Here is a 24,602-nt window from a genome sequence, read left to right on the forward strand (position 1 = left end):
TTGGGGTTATCTGGTTAATTTCTGGTTCTAGTGAAAATGCTTATTAGCAATGACATCATTTGAAGGTTTATAGCATTTGGGCACACCTTTTATACTTTGGAAACTCAGCTCACTAGAGCACAATCCATGTGTTCACCCAGTGGCGGCTCGCACAGGTAATGCTGTGGGGCGGGGTGGGGACTCGGCTGGGTGGGAGGTAGTGGAGTGTGACATACAATGGGAAAGTCAAGAGTAAGTTATTAAATAAATAAAAGCACTTACTTTGCACTCGCAGCATCGCAGACTCACGACTTTCCTGTCGTATGCCACACTCCACTACCCCCCACCCAGCCCCGCCCAGCCCCACCACCCTACAGCCTTACCTGTGCGAGCAGCCACTGTGTGCACCATTGTCTCACTTCATTTTACCATAGGTTTCCTTCCTCCCAGCAGTGTAAAATCCTCGAGGCCCAGTAGAGATTTGTGTAAAGATTAAGTGTCTGATTTAATAGTGGGAAATTTACGAGTGTTCCATTTAGCCGATGTCTTCTCCACTCATCTCTGCCTTCCTTACCCCCATTAGGACTGCTGGGAAAGGTGCTGTTCCTTATGGCAGAGTCCCCATTGGGAAAGCCTTATGGCAGAGTGCAAAACCCATCTTTGCCTTCCCATTCCTATTTAGAGTGCAGGCAAGGTTGGTGTTGCTGATGGTAGACCCACCTTTAAAAGTCCAATGGTTGGCCATGACAACATAAATTATCACTCACATATTAGAAGAAAAGTCTCACCATGTCAGAGACATTCATAATGTTAGTTTCGTAAATGTAACCCTAACTTACAGGTGCAATTCCAGTACCCACATTCGTAATGGCAGTTCTGGTTTGTAAATAGAGCACGGTGGACCTGCCTGCACATAGTTCCCCTGAACAATTGGGATCAAACTTGCATTGCAATGACTCTATCTCTGTCAAAAAAGCCTAAATAAGGAGGAAGTTACTCTGCTATGTGCCAGTAATTGTCCTCCACCACAGTGGTGCAGTGGCGGTTCACGGGTGAAAGGCTGAATCAGGCCCCAAGTCTCTCAGTCAACAGGTTGCATCAATCGGGTCCCCTGGCTCACCCTGTTGCCCGCTTAACAAATGAAACAGCAGCAGAAATCCGCAGAGATTTATTTTATTTTTATTTTATTTTAAAGTTTTTTTTATAGCGCTGGCTAGACCCGGAGTTACTTGTAAGGTCAAGATAAACAATAAGAACAAATATGTAAGGGGAAAAACAGGCAAGGGGAAAGATTCGGGGAGGGGGGAGGAGCTGGGGAAGTAGACAGGTAATGAAGGCGGGAAAGGGGTGGGTGAAGGACATTGCATGGGAAGAGGAGGGGAAGGGCGACGGGGACACAAACCAGTAGACGAGTCAATGCAACGTCCAAAGTCCAGTAAGCTGTGATCCCAGGGGAAGTGGTATCACTTCCCTATCTCTGTTGCGGGAGGCTCCCATTACGCAGTGGACTCTCTCAGAGGGGTCTCTGAGACTCCAAGGCCTACATACTGGATCCTTCCCCAAAAAGGGGAGAGGGAGTGCTTTGGCAAGGGGTGCCATACCATACCTCAGCTGTGAGTGGCTCCCTTGGCACAGTGGACTCTCAGCGGGTACGCTGAGACTCTAGAGTATAAACATTGGATCTTTCCCCAACAAGGGGACTAGGAGTGCTTAGTCAAAGGGCACAAAGGACAGGGGGCTAGGCAGACTAGCAGGCAAGGTGAGAGATTCAGGGGAGAGTGGCTAGGAGCTAGGGAGTTAGACAAAGGGAGAAAGAGTACTAAATGGGAACAGATTTAATTAATGAGTTATTATATAGCGCTGGCTAGACCCGATGGAATCAGAGCGTTTTACTTGAGGGACAATAATGTTACAAATTACATCAGCTAAAAGTCCAGTTTCCACAACAGGAGTCATCCCCGAAAGCTAATATTAGAACTCTGGAGATGCCATGCACCCAAGCTCATGGCAATGCAGTCGGCTGGGGATCCTCAACAGGGACACCTACCTTCAGCCAAGAGCATCCCTAGTGCAGCCCAGCTAACCTAGTAGTAAAGCATTTGCTTTTGTTGGCTGGAGGGAGAACACTACCACCTCTGAGTATCCCTGAATGCCTGTCCTCAACTCCCTCTATTCCCTGTGGTTCACTGATTTCCTCCACTACTACCCTCTTTTTTTTGGCCTTTCTGAATAACAGCATCTGATATCAGTCAGAAGATTTTGTACAACAACACTAAAGTGATGCGCAAAACATCTACAAAAACCAAGACTTAAAAAAACAGCATACCTGCCATTGAAAGGTACTATATAACAATCTTTAAAAGCCTGCTTGGCCACATTGCATGAATTCCCAGCCATTCTTACAGGGTTCTGTTAATAATATTAACTGTATGAGGGAAAAATAGAAGGGTTGACTCCAAATGCGAAAGGACTCCTTCGACCATCACCGGAGGCAACCACCGAGGGCTTGCTTGGCAACCACATCCTGAAGAACAGGACCTAAGAAATATGCGTGCCCAGTGACTTGCATCAAGGGTAACAAGCCAAGTTAGTGGGCTGCTCAACGCCTCCCATTATTGCCAAGTCGTCCCCATACATTAGTACAATCACTCACAGCAATAACTTTCATTAAGTGACTAAACAACACCTCAAAACAACTTCAGCTGGCAGGATATTGAGGCTAAAACCTTTCAATGTTCCTGTTGTGGTTGACTAAACGACCACAGCAGCCCGGGAATACACTGCTCAGGACATTACAGAAGACCTCACATGTTACATTGTGGGTTATATCTCTCAAATCGCTCACACTTCCCTTTTTCATGTCAATACTTATGGAAACAGAGCCTTGTTAATCGCTGTAACCTGGACAAGGACATCTAGGTTAGACCATAGAGCATGTCCTCTTCTTTTACTTGTCCAGCTACTCTAGACGTAGGTATTGGAGACTCCCATTGGATTTCAATGTGTAGGGAACGAAGTGGCATAGAGTGAGTGAAACCAAAACTGCAAAACAATCATGATTTCAATGAAGACAAAAGTGATACTGTACCCAGGGGAGTCGGCGGAATGTTAGGTCTAGAAACGGATACTGCAACATTTGAATTACAATCATGTATGGGAATAAGTATTACTCCTGAGTGTACCAGCAGCTGCGTTCCTCTGTTAAATATACATTACACAGTCACAATGGTGGTTTCATGGTTGAAGTCTATATAAAGGTCATTGAAGACGCATTTTGTGGTGCCATTTGTAACCTCCCGTTTGAAGGTGTAGTAGTTGGGTAGAAAACAAATAATGGGAAGTTGTGGTGATTTTAAGTTTTGGATTATAATTAAAATGTACCTTTGCGGGACGATTTTGGGGACATTAAAACATTTTAACAGCACATTTTATTTTGTGATATGAGAAGTTAACCGCAACTCTCTCATTGTAGGACAATGGGAAAGTGGATCATTTGTGATTTTCCTCTCGAAGTCTGTTCGGTCTGTTGAAACTTATTTTCCAATTATTCCATTCACCAATAACATTCGAAGTAGACCCAATGAGCTCATGGAGTCGAAATCCCCAGACGCTCAATGAGATGCAAAGCATCAATGCAGTAAACTAATGCTTTAAGCACATATTAACTTGTAAGCCAAATGTCTTTCAAATACTCCAATTTGCAATATACTAAATTAATCTACTTAAGCTGCAGAAAGATGTCTGCCAAAGGGTTCGATATTTCAATTTCCAGCCTTGCTACGAAGTTCGATACTCTTATGTACAGACCTTCAACCCTGCATTTGTGCAGAAATTCAATTCACAACTGAAGGCATGGGAGAGACTGGACCTTAAGGCTGATCATTATTAGCAATTACTCCCAAATAAAGGGGAGACTTTGCTCCCCGTGAAGAGAGGTTTGGGGGTCAGCTGAACGTAGTGAGGTCTGCCCCCGGTGCAGTTTGGGAGGGGTTTGGGCTGGCCGGGCCGGCCATTTTGTGGTTTGGTTTTTTTTTGGGGCATAGCCCAATTATAGCCCAAGTAGCCCAAGGTTATATAACTCTGTAAGAGTTATGCCAACCACCATTTTAGGTTTTGGTGACCTGGTGGCTGGCAGCAGGGTAGCTTGGCTTTCAGTTAGCTGTAGGTTAGCGATTTCGGCACAGTTATGCAGGATTATAATGTCTTGGAAGCGGTGCGCCTGCTGAGCGAGGCGGGTCGCCTCGATCTCCTAATGCCAGCGGCTTGAGGAGTTTTCTCGCCCTCCTAGGCGCGCCTCTGTGGGGGTGGCGACCACTGTCGCGGCCTGCACATCCCCAAAGTGGGCAAAAGGAAAAGCAGTGAGTGCCAGGGGCCGCTCTTATACCCGTAGAGCAGCCCCATTGTCCCCAGACGAACCAGAGCCTCATGCACATTCTGAGGTTCCGACGAGAGTGTGCGAGGGCAGGGCCCAAGGGCGGAGGAGAGCGTCTGTGGCCCGCTCCACTGGGCCTCAAAAAAGGTCTGGCCTGCTCGGGGCCTGGGGCCGAATGAGGCCGAGGCACTGGCATCAACAGGAAGGGAGGAGCGGGAGGCTGGGGGAGGGAGGGCTGGGGAGAGATGGAAGTCTTTGGGGGGCGGGGAGAGGGGACTGGACAGAGGTGCAGAAAAAAGAGTTTAGGCAGTAGTGGTGGTTACCCCCCCCACCACCACCACCACCCCTTTTTCCTGGGTGGCGGGGTTTCGAAAAGTTGGCCAGGGTTGGCACAGGTTTTTGGTTAAGTATTGGAAGTTGGTGAGCAGTCGCAGGAAAAGCCCCTCGTAGGGATCATAGGGGCGGGGGGATCAGGGGTCAGTTATTTGATGTATAGTGAGGCTTTAGTTTTGTAAGGCAGTTGCCAGTTGGTTATTTTGTAATGTGCACCTGTTTCAATAAAGCAGACTTTTTCACTCACAAAATGGGTCTCGGGTTGGGTTGCCCCCCTCCCTCCCAAGGGGGGGTTCGGGGGCAGCCAAAATTAGAGAGGAAGGGGTTTGGGCCGGCTGGGCCAGCCATTTTGTGGTTTGGGGCTTTTTTGGGGCATAGCCCAATTATAGCCCAAAATTATATAACTCTGTGAGGGGTTATGCCAGCCACCATTTTAGGTTTTGGTGACCTGGTGGCTGGCAGCAGGGTAGCTAGTAATAGTTTTCCTGGCCCTGCTCTCCCATCCCTCTTTTTAAGAAATTCATCTGGGTGGAGTCTTTGTTGTTTTTTCCTTGGTTTAGGCAAGGTTTGTGGAGACAGGTAACTAAGGGACCTTTAGGGATGTGGTCACTTGGAACAGGTGCTTGCAGGGTTTTGAAAAGTTGGCCAGGGTTGGCACAGATTTTTGGTTAAGTATTGGAAATTGGTGAGCAGGGGCTGGAAAAGGGTAAGCAGGTAGTCTTACGTTTCAGGATAGACGTTTGTTAGTTGCAGTTAAACGGGGTTTCATTGGGGGAAAACGTTTTAACTGCAATACTGTGTAATGTTGTTGTTATGTTAATGCCAGGGTGGGGGAACTTTGAGGGGATCGTAGGGGCGGCTCAGGCTTAGCCAGAGAAAGCTTGATCATGTTCTACCAAGCACTGCTTCTAAGCTCTCCTGCTGCACCGACACTTGCCGATGTATGGATGAAAGCAAATTAGAAGAAAAATGTTCAGATACAATAAAGCAACATCAACCACAGATCAAAGGTGAGAAAATATACATTACCTGTAAGAGTAATGCAAACACTGGCGTGCTGGATAGTTTGATCGTATGCACCTGTTCTTTGATACTATCCGCTTAAATAAACAAAGATAAAGAAAGTAATGTTAATTTACTGTGAAACATGTCCGCTGGAATGACATGGACACATGATCTCACCTGGCCTCCACAATATGTTTTTTAGATCTTTAAAGACCATCTGAATAATGTGAGCGGTAGTGGCACCCCCTACCGTAAAACTGTTTACATACTTGGAAATGTCTTCTGCATTTTGGAGAGTTTGTCTTATGCAACTTGCTGTACACATTACATTTAATAATTAATCACAAAGAAGTGATGATCAACTCATGTAAGGGCCTCTTAAGACTGGTCCTTGGGGCTCCTTCGGGGTACCTTATTGCTGGGGAGGAACCACTTCTCTTGCCTGCCAGCTCCAAGCAGCTGTACCTGTCCCTCCAGCTCTCCCATCTCTACTCAGGGACCCCTTCACCGTCTGCCAGTCATAGACGACCATTAGGCGTGACCCCCAGCCCCGGTGGGCCAAGTAGGAAGGGCTTATGTTCCACTAGTGATACTAGCCTTGCTGGCCCGAAAGTTAGTCAGGAGGCAAGGTCTCAACTACTGTGTACTGACAATGTCAGCAAGAGAGCTGAGATATTCTATCAGAGCTCGGTGCACCTCTGGCCCACTGATACTGAGGAAGGCAGCCCCTCAACCCAGCATAATTGCACTCTGTGGTAGAATACCCTTGGCCAATACCCAGTGGAGCTGTCCTATGCAGCTAGAGTGGAGTTTGGCTCTGGTTCACCCCACGACCGTCACCTACCCAGCCGGACATCGGACATTGTTTTCCTCGCCTCCCCATTGGGTCTCTTTTCCCTCCCCTGCCTCCTCCCTCCGTGATTCACTGTCTGCCGCCTAGGGGGAAACCTTAAATGTCCGTACATACCACGGTGCTCGAGCAACCCTGGCCGTTGCCCGGTGGAGGTGTTCTATGCAGCTAATGAGGAGTTTGGCTCTGGTTCACCTCTCGGCTGTCACCTACTCAGCCGGACAACGGACACTGTTTTCCTCGGCTCCCCCGTTGGGTTTCTTTTTCCTCCTCTGCCTCCTTTCTCCATGACTCATTGTCTGCCTCCCCTTTTCCAGTCTTACATTTTCTGCGTCCCCTGAAGTACTTTCCCCCTTGCTGTTTTTTCTATGTTATGCTATGCTTTAGTAACTCATGTAAGTATGTTATACTGTCTCCCTTTCTATGTTAAGCGATGCTCCAGAAACTGATGCAACTATGTAACAATGTTCTGAAACAATGTCCTACCTCATGTAAAGCGCTCTGATACCTCTGGGTCTAGGCAGCGCTTTATAAAACCTTTCAAATAAATAAATAAAGAATAAGCCACACGAGACCCTGGTCTGGCAGATGCCCAGATGCAGGAAAAACCTCAACCAGAGAGCTAATGGGACAGGGCACCTGGCCCCCATTGGCCCTTATGTAAATCTATTCTAAGTGCATCTACCTAGAGTGTTATATGTATCTGTTGCTTTATATCAGATTTCTTTTCTGCGTTTTGTCTCTTCTCCTTGGATCCACGCCAGCTGCACAGATTCATCGAGCAGTTTGTTTTTAATGTCTACTCAGTCTGCCTGTCTGGCTGTCTTTGCCTCCCTCCCCCTTCTCCTTCTCTCAGCCTTCCAGGCTACCATCGCTCTCTTGGCTGGGGCTCAGGATGCAGCAATATTTCTATGTTAAAGGATTAGCAGCCTGAGAATGGAGAATGCATTGAAGCATGTGAATCTGTAAAAGATTCAACGCTATCTACAACACACACACCAGATCAATAATACAAGTAGGAGGTGTTCTTTCCCTGCATATATTTATAACAGATCCTCATTGTGCAAACTATTCAACATAAACTAATCAAAAATGAAAAATAAATCAACAGAATAAAGCAGCTGGGTGAATGCTTCAGAGTACTACTTATGATTCTCTAGATACATTACTGACCATTCAGTTATTTATCTGTTTTACCTCAATCCCTGAAAACACCACTGGTGCCTCCATCTACCTTGCATTTCAAATAATTCCTTATTTGCTTCTCCTACAATATTAAACTAAAGTAAAAGTTCAGTCCACAGTGTGAAGTGCTACTGAAAATCTTACCTGGTCAGACAAGGGAACACAGTCCACACTAATTCACTCTAACATGGAAAGATTTAACTCTGAGGCTGTACTATTTGTGAACAAAATGTGCAGTGGGATAGGTACAGGAAAGGAGCACACATATGTAGATAAGGGACAGGTCAATTTCCAGCAAGCCCTTACCTAAGTGTTGAGTACAAAACAGCTCTTATGACATACCTTTGGTTCCACTTCGCAATGAACTTGTAGGTCTTAGAGAATAGACCACAATGACGTTGCCCACCCAGGGGGTCACAGCCATAAGAAGTTTTCGGTCAATTGTGCTATTTCTCAGACCAATTATGTTGTGGCGTGCTCCCTGCTCCTTAGCACGGTGCAGCACATCTCTCATTTGGTCCAGAGACAAGCCGGAATAAATCTGAGACATTTCTGGATAAATCCCCGAACACAGCCTTTTCATCTTTTCAACCTATGGAAGAACAAAGACTGACCATGAGACAGAGACGTAATACTTTGACAACAATGACAAACAAACGTGTACCTTCTATGAAATGAATAGTCTGGGATTGCTGATAACATATGTAACTATTGATCTAAGTGATATTACAAATGTCACCCTAATACATTTCTTCTAAACATCTGTAAGCCATGAATAACTATTTGGAGACGAATGCAAGAGTGTCATCCTCGTACACAAATCTATAGAAAGGGACTGACTGTGCCTTTTTGACAGAGGTGGGAACAGGCCATTGCTTTATGGCAAGAGCAATGTGCAGGCAGCAAGGATCCAATCTGCCTAATATGAACCCCAAAACATTTTGCTGCACCATCTCTTTTGACTGACACATGCATTTTGCTTCAGTCCTCTAGTTCTTCTGTATAAAGTCAGCAGCCATTGGCCTCACTGTAGCCGCCAGGGTAACAAGTGTTGCCTGACACACTTAAGGCCTGTTAACATGGCTTTTATTAAAATGTCACGAAGGAAGTGTTCCTTTTTCATAAGGGTAGAATCGACTGCAAATACTATGTTATTTTTAAAGTGCTATTGGAGAGAAATGAGAAATGAACCCCATTCTCCACTGGATTGTATTTCAATTGGTATAATTTAGGGGAACCTTGGATTAGGAAAAAATAGTAGGAAGGGAAGGGTAGGATGAGAAGGAGATGAAAGAGAAGTGAAGGGGTGAGGAGGGACGGATGGGAAGGGAAGGCAAAGGAAGGGAAAGGCAGGTAAAGACAGGAAGAGAAGGGACGGGAAGGGAATTATTAACTAATTGTCACACATTTGTGGGACAAGAGATTTCCTACCTCCACACTTGTATGATACTGACCCTAACTAAATACTGTTGGGACACCATGGTCTGGTCAGAGAGAGCAACCTCTGGAGTCAGACAGTTGACGAGAGAAGTGCCCTTCTAGCAGACCTAAACAGGCTCCGGTGTGCAATTGGTCAACCAAGGAAACGCCTTGTCCCACGTATGTGTGATCATTAGTTAACATAGGAGCAGGGATCCTTGGAGCCTTGAAGAATGTCCCTGACCTCTTTAGGGCACTAGAATGGGATGAAACATACTGGCGAACTTGGGAAGATTGAATCATTATATCCATAGACTTCCACCATTTTGTTTTTAACAACACCTGGGCAACTTTAAATAAAGGGAATTCCCTATGTTTACCCCAAAGTACTTTTAGTGTTAATCTGGATCCCGTTTTTATCCAGTTAGTCAATTATTTTGAAGTCACTCTACCTGAGGTTGAGTCCGCCCGGGCGGGATGAGGAAGACGATGATGAAGCATGCCACATGATGTGGGTGAGCCCTCCTCTTCCAATATATTGATATGCCTTTTTAACTAGCTGTCCTGGGATCGTGTTTAAATAATACTTTAACTATATCATCACTGCATCGTTTTATGGTTGTGTATACAGTGATTGTACCTCCTTTTCTATTATTGTGATACATATCTTCCTGGACTGAACCTGGCTATCAGGGCTTTGCAGTCAACTCGTTCAATTGCTCTCAGGTTAAAAGGATGGAGGTGGCCTTTTGCATGTTATGGAACAGGTGGGAGGCAACATCTACAAACGCCACTTATTGCTTTTGGGGCTTACGGTGGCCAAACGTGATATAGCCCGGGCCTGGAAGGATCCGAGGGCTCCCCTGCTAGGGGTGTGGGAAAAGGGATTAGACTTCTGTATGGGACTAGAGCGTCCGGTATTTGTTGCCAGGGGCTGCCCCCAAAAGTATTTTAAGATTTGGAAAAGATGGGCAGAATATAGAGGGCTGTGGCTGGAACCGCCAGCGTGTCAGGATGCTGATGCAGGACATTCGCTTGTGGACCTGGGGTGAACGGATCTGCACACGGACATGAGTAATGAATCGTTCTTAGCTTTCGGACTATGTTGACACTGTGAGGGGTTGTGGGTGGGATCCGGGCGGGAGTCTGCAGGGATGGGAGTTGGGGGGGTAGGGAGTTGGCAGTGGGTGTTCCTATTTAATACTGCTTATACTGCTTGATGATGATGATTATTTTATGCACACTATGTCTCTGGTGTACAGAGAGTAGTGCCGTCTATGCAATGTCTTGACACCCTAATTGAAAATAATAAAAATTGTTTTGAAAAAAAAAGGATGGAGGTGGGGGCATAGGTTGGGGAGGGTATTGGTGGGAGGCCTCCTTGTAAAGAACAACCCTCCAAAACAGCCTCTGATCTACATGCTGCTTTTAGGGCTTGCCATGCATTTTATAAATAGACTCATCTGTTACTGGAACCCCGAGTGCCAAGCACCCTGAGGGTCTAGTTGAAATGGAGATCTGCAAGTGGAAAAAAGAGTACAATGAAAATCTCCTGGAAGCCTAGAGGTGTGTGAGGGACACTAGGATACATTGACTAGATCTGCTGTTGGGGCTGATCCTAAATCACCCAGCGTCTATATCACCCAGTTTCTAGAATCCAATCTAAGGAACCAACTTCTGCAAAACATCAGGTGCAGGGTGTCTGTGATTGGTATTTGAAACACAACAATACCATTTGTAGCACCCCAGAACCTCTACAAATTTTCAAAGACTGACTGGAAGCCTACGAGGAAACTCCAGCACTAGTACAAAGGAGACATGATCTCTTGTCCCTTCGCAGATGCTTTTCTTCAAGCCCGCCTCCATGCAGTTTCAAGATCAGTTTATCATACTTTAACCGTGTCTGATACAACCTTGAGACAACTGCGGGTAACTTTGTTCACAAAGAAAACCTTCAAGCTGTAACTGTGGGTTGGCCAAGCTTTTTCCCTGGTTCCACTAAAACGACACATAACAATACTTAACATTTACTTGCCTTTGCCACTATTCCCTATAGGATAATTGTAATTTTGTAATTAATACTACACGCCAATTTCTATAATTGAAGAAGTTTAAAGTATTTTTCACTAGTTTGATGAAGTTACCTGATAAAGATTTAGGGCCTGATTTAGAGTTTGGCAGACGGGTTACGTTGTCTCAAATGTGAAAGAAGTCCCACCCACCTTATTACAAGTGTACTATATCCCACAGCACTTGTAGTAAGGCGGACGGGATATCTGTCATGTTTGCAAAGGGAGAACACACCTGCCAAACTCTAATTCAGGGGCTTACTTTGTATCATCTACATTTCAAACGTACTTTTTTTCCCCTTTTAACAGTGTTACTTTTTGATTTGTACATTCTGTTAGGCCTCACCATCTCACTCAAAGTAGAACGAGGTCCCCACCATCCACTGGTTAGACAAGGGTACTTTAAAGACATTTTGGCAAAGACTTTTTGTGGGTGCTGCAAAATACACAAGATGATGTACGGAATGTTGCACAATGGCAAAACATTCACCCCCAGTCACAGATCTGGGTTTAATCCATCGTTATTTTGCTCACCAAGCCACCCCAGTTCAGACATGGCCATATGCAAATCAGTCTTGACCCTGTGCCTCATGGATACAGTCCAGATCGAACTGCCAAGCCATGTCTTTCCTGGACCGGAATCAAGCATCCTAGGACTGGTTTCTGGCTATCAGCCGTCTTCAGCCAGGATAGCTTGACTCCAGGTGGCTTAGTGAGCTTACCCATCACACACACATAATAGCGTTTTCCAATCGCTCCTGCGTCTCCCCAACTTGCCAGGCTGAAATGTTATGCTATTGTCTTTAGTTCACTAGCAAACGTCTTTATTAAGTGTGGCTCTAGCAACAGGAGCTGAAGAGCATTTTATATCAAACAGATGAAGAAACCATAACAGAACAGAGAGAACAGGGGCAGTCCTCCACAAGGTCGGAGGAGCATTGCCCACACTGCTTTCTCGCAGTGCGAGAAGCAGAAACATAAAATGGTAATAATTTTCAGTTATTGTCATTTTATGTTTGCTTTACGCATTGGGGTTGGGGGAGAGGGGGTACTGTGCTCTCCGAGCAGGGCACTGGAGGAGTAGTTTGCCCACTCCTGAGTGCGCAAAGACTGTTTGGTCGGCCTTCTCGGGCCGCCCAAACCAGTCATGCAAACACTGCCCTTCTCCATGCAGGCTGCATGGAGCACATGCCCACTCCACTAACACCCAGCTGGGAGTCGTCCCGACCCATCACAACGCTGCACTGCAGCATTGTGATTGGCTGAGGGGAGGGAGCCTGGCTGCGTGGATGCCTGCTTCCTGTTCCTGACTAAGGCAGGAGAGCAGGAACAGAGAAGACGCGGGACCCAGCAAAAGTTAGGTTTGACATTTTTGGGGGATTAGTGACTCCCCTACCCGCACAATCCCCCCCTCCCCATTCAACCCGCGCCTGCTCCCCCACCAACGAGTCATGCCGGCCGCTACTGAGAGAGAAGCAGGACAAAATCAGAAACAACTGAAGGAAATTGTGCTGACAGAGTTTGGGAGTTAGCTCAAACTCTTTATTACGTTTGGATATTAATTCCCCAGAAGATAGGCAAAAGGTATTTATAAACAGTTTTGCAAATTGCATAAAACCATAGATCAATTCCAAAAATTCAGAGTTTTTTCCTGAAAAACTTAAATAAAACTCAAACTACAACAGAAAAAGTTTAAAAATAGTAACAACTCCTTAGATGCTGAGGCTTAAAAGATGGATCTTCAAGTCTAGCCACTATGCTAACAAGCAGAGGAGTAATAAACGTTTCGCACTTGTGGTTAAAATGTGCAACCCCTGAAGCATCTCTATAAGGGTGATGATGTGCATTCCACCCTTCCTCAGGGTTTGCGTAATACATATGGGGTTCACACCTTTGAGTGAGTTTCACTTCTTGGACCGCAGTCTTATTCATGTTAGAGAGCCTCACTTCTTAAAGTACAACTTCTCTGATTGCAACCAATCAACTCAGATTTGTAAAGCGCAACTAATCACCCATGAGGGTGTCCAGGCGCTGGGTTCCTGTTGGGATCAGTCGAAGAGCCAGGTCTTACGAATTCAGGCAGAGCGGATGATGTTCGGAGGTGCAGGGGGAGACTGCACCAGCCTCTGGTGCCAGTCCCATGCATTTGATCACTTCTTAGGTGGGAGCCACACAAGTTGGGACACAATCAGGTGCAAAGTTCATACACTGGTGTACAGTCTCGCTCTTTGGGGGGGACCCTCAAACCATGGTATTCAATCACATTCAATGGGTGAGAGTTTCACTTATTGGAGCACAATGCCACTCAATAACTGTGTGATCATTACATCTCAGAGTACGTTTCACTCACTATGTGTGCGCCTGACAACGTAATATCACTGATTTGGTGTGAGTCTCACATTTTAAATACACTCAATAATCCCCGAGTTTAATAGGGTCGTAGACAAGATTTTTTCGGCCAACATTCCTCTAATCTTACACTTACAGGTTGATGGCCTTGAGATGTCTGCTGTTGATGCCATGTCTAGGCCCCGAAGGGCATTGCATTGCCTAAGTAGAGGAAAGAAGTTATGTAACTGCAGGGGCAGGATGTCAAAGCACACTTTTGTGGATCTGAAATGCCTAAACAGCCCATATATAGTGTGCTCCCTCATTGCAAATCTACAAAGCCAAACAAAAGGGTTCCCTATCAGACCTGCACTAACATAACTCAATGTGTGCATGCTTGCGGATCTAGACTTTCTTAGTGTAGTCCTTCAGTTGTAATTCTGTTGGCCTCCAATTTGTAAATCCTGTTAGTTGCTCCACTACTAGACACGTGTCAAATGCGTATTACCACACAGTGGTTCAAGTGAGCTCCATATCTCCTACATGTACTAACCACACACTCCCTTTGTCCTCTTTTTCACAACTGCTGCTTATTACGAATGAACAGATCTGACATGACGTGGAAATGTTCTTCTGTTAACCTATATATGGTAGACACTTCCAACTACAAATGTACATATCTTTTAAATATCCTAGGCTCATACTGATGCCATCCACATATCTATAAAGCTCTCACTTTTTTCATTGATGTATTTATAATAGAGTGCAGTAACTGCAATTATTCTTTGATACATTCATGATGCAGGGATTGATGTCAACCCAATATTTAAAAAAAATGAAAAAACCTTTCTCTTCTACCTTATTGTAAGTAAATATTGTTGAAAAAAAAGCAAAACCTATTGTAAGCTATAAGTAACAGATTGTTGGAACAGAAAGTGTTCTTTGCCTGGCCCTGGAGACCGTACACCCCTGAATTCTGTGCACCACCATAGCAAGTCCCAAATGTTTCTGACTGTTTTGTGTCAGTGCACAAGACAATCAGGATGTGCAATGATAGATTTTGCAGCACGTAACACAACAGGGACAGACGGTGGTCTGGAGGGGCACATCATATGCATTCTCCCTTTGTTGAGCGTGATTACCATCATCTCACCGGACTGCTGAAGTCTTACAGTGGTGGTAGTGATAGATTATAGTGACAGGATAGTCATTCTTTACTGTCACCCACTTGGGGGAGTCACCTATTGGCCTCCTACATTTCCGAATCTCCCTGTCAGTCCCAGGCCACAGGGTCTTGTGCTTCATCTGTGTGGAAAATGATTGTCACATGTATGTTTAACGTGTGTTTATAGAGGCTGTGCTTGTAGTGTTAGACACCAACTAAAGAGTAACACTCAGTCAAAAACCTACTCAAAAATGAGGGTTGAAAAAGTGTGTGTGCTGCTTGCCAAATCAATAACAGGACACCCTTGCGATAGTTACAGTGTTCCCATCAGGGTTCCAACCTGTACCGCCCTTCATCATTTGGGAAGGCCACCATAAGTACACAGGGAGACCCCATATACGATCAGGCATAGCATGGTGGAAACCAATGCCCAATGAAGTTATAACAGGTCGGTGGCAGGATGTAACCAATAAGCAGTGCTAAATAATGAAAATAAAAATTTTTCAAAAAGTGGTGATGTTAAAAAGGGGTAGGAGAAGGAAAATAGATTTATTAGCAACCTTCAACTCCCACTCTCTAAAAACAGTGCAAAAAGGTAGTGTGAGCAAATTACTACCTCGACAGTTTATAAAGTCACGGTCGACATGTTTCTGCAGCTTTTACCTGTGCCCCGGGGTCACTCGCTGCTTCTTCAGGACCTATCCTGCTACTGCTTAATTAGTGCAAAACAAGGAAACTTAAATAAAGTAAATTTCACCTTACATTCTCCTCAGATTTTCTGTTGGAGGAACCAGTGGATTTCGCAATACAGCACACACACATAGAAAGGAAGAAAGAGAGAACAAGCCTATTAGCAAAAAACTCTCTGGGCGAGACTCAGATACCAAGAAGGGTCTCGCAATTAATGGTCTATAATCCATTACCTTCCACACTTATTTTGGGATAACAACAATTCCCAAAAGAGCCAGATTGTCTCTTAGGTACAGAAACACTCACCCCATGTTATGGAGAATGCTGCCCCACCTCACCCGGCATTAGCTCAGGTACTGCGGAGCCCCGCTCTGTATGGATCGCAAACACATAAAAACACCAGAATTAGTTGAAGGAAGTACTAAAAGGTCAAGGCAGGCCACTCGGCATTACGTGGCTTACAGAGGCACCAGTTCTGTCTGTTCGCTCACCTCTCCGTCGGTACTCCAGACGTCCAACTGGGCTGTCTGTGGGAGGTACCGACGGGAGGCGTCGTATTGTTTAAATAGATTATGGATCTTAAGGGTGTGCCAGCACATACCGTAAATCCGGACGCGCTGCCCCGCTCCTTGCTGCTCGCATCAGTCTGTCCTCTTCCGGGTCTGCCAGAGGAGTGTACTGATTGGCTAGCGCGGTGCGTGACGCGGGCGCGTCACGCCAGGAAATGTGGGATTTGTAGTTTTAAAACCCTCGTGTGTACTGTATACAATTATCTAAGGTGTCGGGCCTAAGAGGTCTCCCAGACTCCTCAGATTTTTTACATACACACTCGGCGCTAGGGCGCAAAATGTCATGGCGACCTTGTGCTAATTATAAAAAGGAAAAAATATCGACATTTTCAGAATGTTCAATCTACATAAAGTTTGACACAGCCTGGCGGCAAATCCAACGTGACGAGGAAGGGGGGCATCAAACCAAAGCCCCTTATGTCTTAATAGTAAGGTCAAATGGCCCTATCATAATTACGCTAATGGCGCATCTGAGTGAGACATAGTCAGATCTCGCCTCCAAAGGTCATTATAAACGCGCTACTCTTGCGCTGTATCCATTGTACTGGAAAACAAAAGAGTCCTGGGCTTCCATGTACCCAGGCAACAAAGATGTTCCGTCACTGACAGCCCATCAGCCACACACATCATCGAGTCCTCAGGTCCGGATGCTATCAAGTCGTCATGGAAATACCTCTCTCTGGGCATCTCATTCAAGGGATGAAAAAGCACTAATTATCTTGTGCCTCTAACTCTTGAGTGACATCCAAGGGATGTCTTCATTCAATCCCCGCTTGTCTGTGCCCAACTTGTGTACCCATCGCTGTTCACGCTGGAACAGAAAGCTCTTAATGTCAGTGGTATGGGCTGGTATTAGGGGCTGCTCTAGTAGTAGTTTGTGCTTGTAGTGTGTCTGTTATATGTGGCTGTGGCTACACAGGGATCCAGTTTGATTTCCAGAAACCCAAGTGGCACCTAGGATAAAGACTGGGGAGAGCTCAACACAGCAATGTGAATTGCAAGACTCCACCAGGACATTCCTCGGAGTCTCTGCAGTGGACCTCAGAAGAAGGTGGTGATATGTATTTTGGTTTGCTCAAGAACCACAGAGTCCGGTTTTCTAGACACTGGCACTTATGACTCAGGCAATGAACCAGCCCGAGACAGAAAACCAGTTGAACAGCAACCAGCCCACACCCAACTGAGGAATATTTGGTGTGCTCCTAGTTTGTTTTGGTCTTGTGTCTTGGCCCAAGAAAGATTTATTTATTTATTTATTTATTTATAGTGTTTTATATAGCGCGGACATGACCCGTGGGTATCAGAGCGCTTAACATTTAGAAAACAGATTGACATAGTGGTAACATTTATAACAGCAAAACATATATAGGGGTAGGGCAGTATGCTTAGAAAAGGGATTACCTAAAGACATAGAAGAATTAAACAGTTGACATTATAATAGCAATTATAGCATCAAAAACAAATCAGGTGTGGGAGGTAGTGTGCTGTCTACGGTGATTAAGGTAAGATATATTCCTAACGCCTAAGTAGTTAGTATTAGGGTGTGCCTATGTTTAGGTAGTGTCATAGTCATGCAGTCAAGTTCTATGAGGTAGTATAGTATATTATTAACAAGACAATATCGGCGTAATAAGCCATAAGAGTAGTGTGGGTATCGTTGGATGCATCGAACATAAATATTAACAGGTTCAGGTATGGGTGATATCTACCGGTGAGCAGTATGGAATAGATATCACCTAATAATGAGGTAGCAATAGATTGTAAGGCCGATGCTTGAGTGGCATCAGTCGTTTGTCTAATTGGTCTTCCAAGAGTTCGTGGTGACTCCAGTCCTTTTTGGCAGAAATGTTCGTATCACATGTCTGTGGTCATCTCTATATAGGGTATTTACTCATCATGTGGCTTTTCAGTTCCCTTTTAAAAGCTACGATATTTTGAATCCTCCTGATGTAAGGAGGGAGTGAATTCCAGACTCTGGGGGCCGCTCCTGAAAAAGCTCGGTCATAGGTCATAGGTCTTTTTTTTCTGGAAGAATGCCGGCCGCAATAGCAGCTCTTTGGAGCTTCTTGTTGTTCTGTTACCTCCCGATATCTTAATTTTCTTGGCGAGATATCTCGGCGTGTTGTAGTGGACCGCTTTATGTGTGATGCAGGCCATCTTCATTTTAATTCTAGCATCATAAGGTAACCAGTTTAGGGCCTTCAGGTGAGGAGATATGTGGTCGAATTTCCTAGTTCCTGTGATGAGTCTTGCCGCTGCGTTGAGACAGGCTTTTAGTGGTGCAGTGGATGTTTTTGGTAGGCCAGCTAATGTGGTACAGCCATATTCGATCCTCGAGATAACTAACGATTGGATGGCAAGTTTTAGGTCTGCTTCGGAGATAAAGGGCTTCAGTTTCCTTAGATAGTTTAAATGGAAGCGGGCGCCCTTGGCCATCAAGTTGATGTGTTCTTTCATGTCTAGGTTCTTGTCTAGTGTAATTCCTAATGATTTGGCTGAATTAACTAGGGTCGGGGTGCAGTTCAGCGCAGTCACCAATTTCGCCCATTCCTTTGCCTCTGTGTAACTCCTTGTCGGTGAGATTAACAGGAATTCCGTTTTATTGGCATTCAGTTTCAGGTGATTGGCTGTAAGCCACTGCAATGCTCTCTTTAGAGTTTCATTCATAAGATCAATGTCTTCACTGCAGGCAATCTTCATGTATATTTGGGTGTCGTCTGCGTACATGTGATAAGATATCTGTGAGATCCGAAGAATCTCTGTGAGAGGTTCTACATACAAGTTGAATAGATCTGGGGATAGCGTTGAGCCTTGAGGGACCCCTATTGTGTTAGGGCAAGGGGAAGAGGTTGCTTCGTTGACCATGAATAGCTGAGTCCTGTTCTGCAGGAAGGAATTAAACCACTTCAGAACGTTACCAGATAAACCCATCCTGTCTTGTAGTCTGGTCATCAGAATCGCATGATTTACCGTGTCGAATGCCGATGATAAGTCCAGTAGAATCAGTAGGCACGCATGATTTTGGTCAAGGGCTTGTAAAGCGTCATCAACAATGTGTAATATCGCAGTTTCCGTGCTGTGTCCTGTTCTGAAACCTGATTGGCAGTCGTCTAGTAGTGAGAACTTAGCGATATGTTGACTCAGTTGACCTTGTACACATTTCTCAAGAAGTTTGGCCAGTAGAGGGATGTTGGTCACTGGTCGATAATTGTTCGGGTCTGTTGCATCAGCTGTCGGTTTTTTGATAATGGGAGCTACCTGCCCCGTTTTTAGGCAGTCAGGCAGGGTCCCTTGTATTAGTGAAGCATTTATTATCTCCGTCCAGATTGGAACTAGAGTGTGACTGATTTCTCTTACACATTTTGCGGGTAGCGGGTCTTGGTAGTGGTTGTTAGGTTTAAGTTTCGCTAGCGTTTTGGCGATCATTTCCTGGGTGTATAGTTCAAATGTGTCCAGCTTGCCTTGTTTTTTGAGAAAAAATCCATCGATGGCGCATTCGTCTCCTTTTTTGAAGGGGGCGGGGTCGTGATGTTAGCCGCTGATTTTGTGAGCTCAGCTTCTAGCAATTTAGATTTGTCCGTGAAAAATGAGGAGAATTTCTCACAGCTTATAGGGTTTTTTGGGTTCTCTTGGGCGGTTTTAGTTAGTTTGTTTGACTGTTGTTTTAGGATCTCGAAGAGTTTTCGGGGTCTGTTTGTGGCATTGTCCAGTTCAGCCCTTATAAATTCTTTTTTGGCGTTGGTTATCTTTAAGTTATATTGTTTCCTCGTTTTTCTGAGGTCCTTCAATTCGGGGGAGGCGGGATGTTGTCTCCATTTCCTTTCAGCCATTCTCAATTTTCGCCTGTCCTCGTTCAGAGCCTCATTAAACCAAGGATTTTTGGGTTTTTCCGAGACTCTTTTCAGTTTTTGAGGCAAGGTGTCATTGACAATATTACCGATTGAAGTTATGTAGTGGTCAGTCAGCTCATTCACATTCTGCCAGTTGTTAGGAGGCTTGAGGTCTTTCTCACATCTTTCAACCAACCTTTCAATATTAGCTTCTTTAGTATCTCGTATCAATTCTTTGACCCTGTGCGGTTGTATGTTCCTGCCCTTTTTCATTGTAGGTATCATGAAAGTTATAGCGTGATGATCGGACCAGTCACATGGGTCTATAGCGGTAATTAGAATTTCTTTGTTTCTAGAAATTATCCAATCTAAAGTCGCTCCTTGTGAGTGAGTGGGCTGGGTGCATATTTGAGTGAGGTTTAGCTCATTAAGGAAGTCTTTGATCGATTTAACCATTTTGTCATTGCCATCGTCCCAGTGGAGGTTAAAGTCACCTAGGAATATGTTGTTAGCGTCTGGGTTAGAATTAGCAGTTATGATCTCCATGAGATGCTCTGTGAACTTTGCATTATCTCCAGGTGGGTGGTAGACCGCATGTAGGTTGTAGCTCTGATTATTTGGTGATCTTATATTAAGGCCAAGGTATTCACATGATTCTATAGGGTCTGATTGGAATTGGTTAACCTTTATCTCTGAGCGGTGAATGCACGCTATACCTCCTCCCACTTTCCTTGGTCTGTCTAACCTGATAATGTTATATTGTGGTGGTACTAGAAGATCCATGGTTGGGGAAGATGATTCATTGAGCCAAGTTTCCGTGAGGATGGCCAGGTCGATTTCTTTGTTGAGTATTAGAGCGGCTATGTCGGATGCATGTTTATTAGCTGATCGACAGTTAAGTAGTAGGCACTTCAGTGTTTTCAGTGAGTTGAAGTTGTTTCCGTTTTCAGCTTCGGTTGAATTTATCTGGATGGGTTGTAAGTTGTGGAGGATTGCTTTCCTATCCTTTGTTGAGGCCGTTCTATTAGGGTCAATAGGTACAACTTCGATAATCTCTTCCTTTTTCGGGGCCTGTTGTTCATAAGATCGAAGTAGGGCATGAGCTTCTTCGTTTGGAATGGGGTTGGTCCTGTTTGGTCGGTTGGGTCGAAGTATAATATTCTGGATGTGTGTGATCTTGGAGTTCGTGTTTATCGTCATCTCCCAGATTTTCTCAATTGTCTGTGAGACTTTTATTGAGTCTTGTGCCATGTAGCTTATTAGTTTTCTAAGCTCCTTCATTTCTTTCTGTGTTCGGGGTAGCTTCTTAAGTGAGGTAGGTCTGGCAGTTTGCGTTCTGTATTTAGCTCTCCTCCGTGATCGATCTGTTCTCAGTGTCCCATAATTTATCGTTGTATCCTTAATTTGGTTGTGATTCCGGATTCTATTAAGGGTGACATCATTATTTCCTATATTGTTAAGTTTGGGGGGTGTTTTTGTGGGTGAGGATCCGTGGGCCTCTAGTCTCGTATTCGAAGGGTGTAGGGGAAGGTAAATATTCTCTACTATGTTCCTTTCGTAGTTCTCGTCATAGGGGGGCTCGCTCTGATCTGAGTTGTCCTCTGCCGTTGGAGTGGCCACGTGTGATGGTATCAGCGGTCCTTCTAGGACTGTCAAGTTCTTCTCTTCGTTTCCAATGATATTATCTACCGTTATCCTTTCATTTTCATTCTCCGGTATTGTCATCACACTTCCAGGTAAATCTCCGGCGTTAGATGTTTGGTTGTCAGTTAAATTGACATCTCTAATGACTGGGTAGTTGTTGTCAGGTGTGGTCTCAGGAGGGGTCACGTTTTGTTGATGACTAAGTCTCACTGTATTTTGCAGGCGGTTTGGTCCTACTATGGATTCCTTTAAGGCTTGGAAAGTTATCTCAAATTTCTCAAGTTCTTTGTTAGTTCCTTGTATAAGCACTATTCCCGTTTTGTATATAGTAACGCATACTTCTGTATTACCTCTTTGAGTTATTGAGGTCGTTATTTTCGTGCCATGTGGTATATTTTTTACCGTTTTTATGAACAGTCTTTTTGTAATGATATTACGCCATTTAGCTGTTTTGTCTGTGTGGAATATTAGGTCATTCATCATGATACCTTTAACTCTATCAAAGTATGGGTCCACGAACAACGTGTCCGGGTTTTTTTTCAGAGTTGCATGTTTGAATTTTTTGGCTGCATTTTTTGATAGGGTGGAAGGATATTCTATATGTTTTGCATGAGATCCGGGCGACCCGTGGTATCTGCCCTCCATTTCCGCTTCTCCTTCACGTTGTGGGTCTCCAGCAGCCCTTTGCCTATTTAGGGTTGAGTAGTTCACTGTTGTGACTCACTCCAGACTGAATATTGACTGTGGTTATTTCGATGTGTCAATATAATTAACTTTAGTGTTTTCCATATGGCAGTGATGATACTTTCATTTCCCATTCGTTATTTCAGTATGACAATATAATTGGCTTTATTTAACTTTAGTTAATTCAATGTGTCAGTGCTGATACTTCCACATCCACAATATAATTGGCTTTATTTAACTTTAGTTAGTTCAATGTGTCAGTGCTGATACTTCCACTTCCAATACATTTCTTGCGCCTTGTGTGTTGTAGTTTCTGGTGACACTGCAGGTTACTTTCTCTGTGTTGTTTGGTGATTCTTAGTCCTTTTTCAATTTCTTGTGTTATTGATTGTTTGAGAACTGAGAACAGATCCACTGGATTGCAAGCAGTGCCACATGACTGGACTGGCATTGCCAATGCTCCCCTGACCAAGTGGGTGTACTCAATGGAGACTGTGATAAAGACGGCTGGGCTGGGGCAGACTCAATCCCCAGTCGATGAATCATGTATAAATGCACGTAACTTGGGGCAGCACTGCGTCCGTCACCTGCCAGTAACTGCAGGACTAGTCTCTAGCACACCAATGGCCAAGAAGGGCCCAAGGGTGCTTTACAAGTGCAGCACTGAAAGGAAGGGAAAGCCTTCACATGGGGCCTAAGAATTCAACAAGTCTCAGGCAGGGCTCAACTGGGCCCTCAGGAGCCCTAGCAAACACTACCCACAAAATCATCTAGAAAAGCTAATGTCTGCATTATACTGAAACACCACTAGAATACATATCCTAGAGAAGTAGCCTTTAATCGCAATTATTACTTAAAATATTAAAGTACAGTGTACCAATTGGAGTGGCTTATGATGATTATGTCCAGTACTGTGTCATGTGAATGGCACGTGTTCTTGAATACGTATTGGCTGCCATGGATTTATTGATTGTTATAGAGTTCTGAGTCTCTACCCCACAAAACCTCCCTCAGCAAGCCTTGGACTGCTTGACTCCGCTAGCCTAAGGAGCCTGTGCTAAATATGGGTACTTGATGCTTAATTTTAGTTTTAATGAAAAAGCCCCAGGGCACCAGTGGCAAAAGGCTTCAAGTGATGCAGTCTGAGTCCTATAACATCTGGCTCCCTTAATGCTCCTTAAAAAGTTCCCAATCAGTTGCTCAATGGAATTAGCTTAAGACACGTGTGTGCAATTATGAGCAGAGCTATAGACATCATATACGTATGTACTATCATTTAAACATCCACTATAGCCATCATAAATGCAGGTACTGCTGCCTTCATGTGACCAGGTACTTACTGCCTGAAGATCCCTGGGTACATCCATGGTCTGCTCGGGTACTGCCATCATACTGTACACCCACGTACTGCTGTTGAATGCCCATGAACTACCATTATATGTTCAATAGAGTCATTATGCTTATGTATTACCATCATATACATAGGTACTGCCATAAATTGTGATGGCATTACAATTATGTGACACATATTGCCACAAGTAGAAGGCTGCTGCCTTGCATTGTTTCAGTGCCACATATAGACCCTTTATTGATATGGAAGACAGCAATGAAGCTTCTCTCACTCAGTGGCATTGCTGCTTTCTACCTTCTGGCTAGCTTGGGATGCACTCATTAGGCTTCCACTCTTCAATGCATATGAGTGCAGCATCTCCTTCCTTTCGCCTGGTGTGAGGGACAAGGAGGGAAGGTCTCTTTTTCCGAGCTCCTGCTCCTTTGCAAGATTTTCCTTTTCTTACTTCCAAGGAAGAGGGGTAGCTTATTAATCAATGGAAAACACGTATGAATTGGATTTAATGGCATGTTCAAGTTCCCAAACTCTGTAGAATAATATTTACCTTTGTACCTCTATGGCCAAAATAATTTAGTTCCTACATTCTTATATTCTTACAGGAATATATACTTACAGGAATATATACTTACATGACGCTCAATCTGTACAAGGAGCTACTGGCATTACTACTAGGCCAAGATACTATAATCCATCAAAATGTTGATGATTACCTAACAAAATTCTTTAACTCAGATGCTGCCTGACTTCTTTGAACCCTGCATATCTGCAGTGTTTTTCGAGTTCAAACCAAACATGGCTGAGTTTGTCCTCATAAACAGGGGAACCTCAGTCTCCTCAAACAGAAACTGGCTTAAATAATATGAACTTGGATGGTATCTCCCCCATGTTGTGATGTTCCACTAAATCATGGGCTTTGTCACTGTAAGTCAGCTTACACTGCAAAATGAAAATCTTCCTCTCTCCTATGAACTTCCAGCCAGTGCTTGAACTGGAAACATAGAAGTGCTGGTACTCTGCATGAGAAGTGCCAGTACTCTCCAATTAAAAGTCTTACGTTTCTCTTGAAAAGTGCAGGTACTCTCCTTCTCAAAATAAAAAATTCCTGGTACTCAGTACAGGACAGTATCGG

General features: G+C 44.5%; 1 protein-coding gene across 1 annotated transcript in view; it reads right to left on the minus strand.

The window, feature by feature from the left end:
• Positions 1–24,602, minus strand: part of SNAPC4 (small nuclear RNA activating complex polypeptide 4) — a 234,552-nt gene that overhangs the window by 43,947 nt on the left and 166,003 nt on the right. The window contains exons 18-19 of the mRNA XM_078641909.1: positions 8,067–8,316; positions 5,714–5,784 (exon numbers count right to left, since the gene is read on the minus strand). Of these exons, the coding sequence (XP_078498035.1) occupies positions 5,714–5,784; positions 8,067–8,316 (321 nt within the window). The remainder of the gene's footprint in view (positions 1–5,713; positions 5,785–8,066; positions 8,317–24,602) is intronic.

Source organism: Lissotriton helveticus, chromosome 5_1 (assembly GCF_964261635.1).
Source record: "Lissotriton helveticus chromosome 5_1, aLisHel1.1, whole genome shotgun sequence".
In the NCBI taxonomy this organism is placed as follows: domain Eukaryota; kingdom Metazoa; phylum Chordata; class Amphibia; order Caudata; family Salamandridae; genus Lissotriton; species Lissotriton helveticus.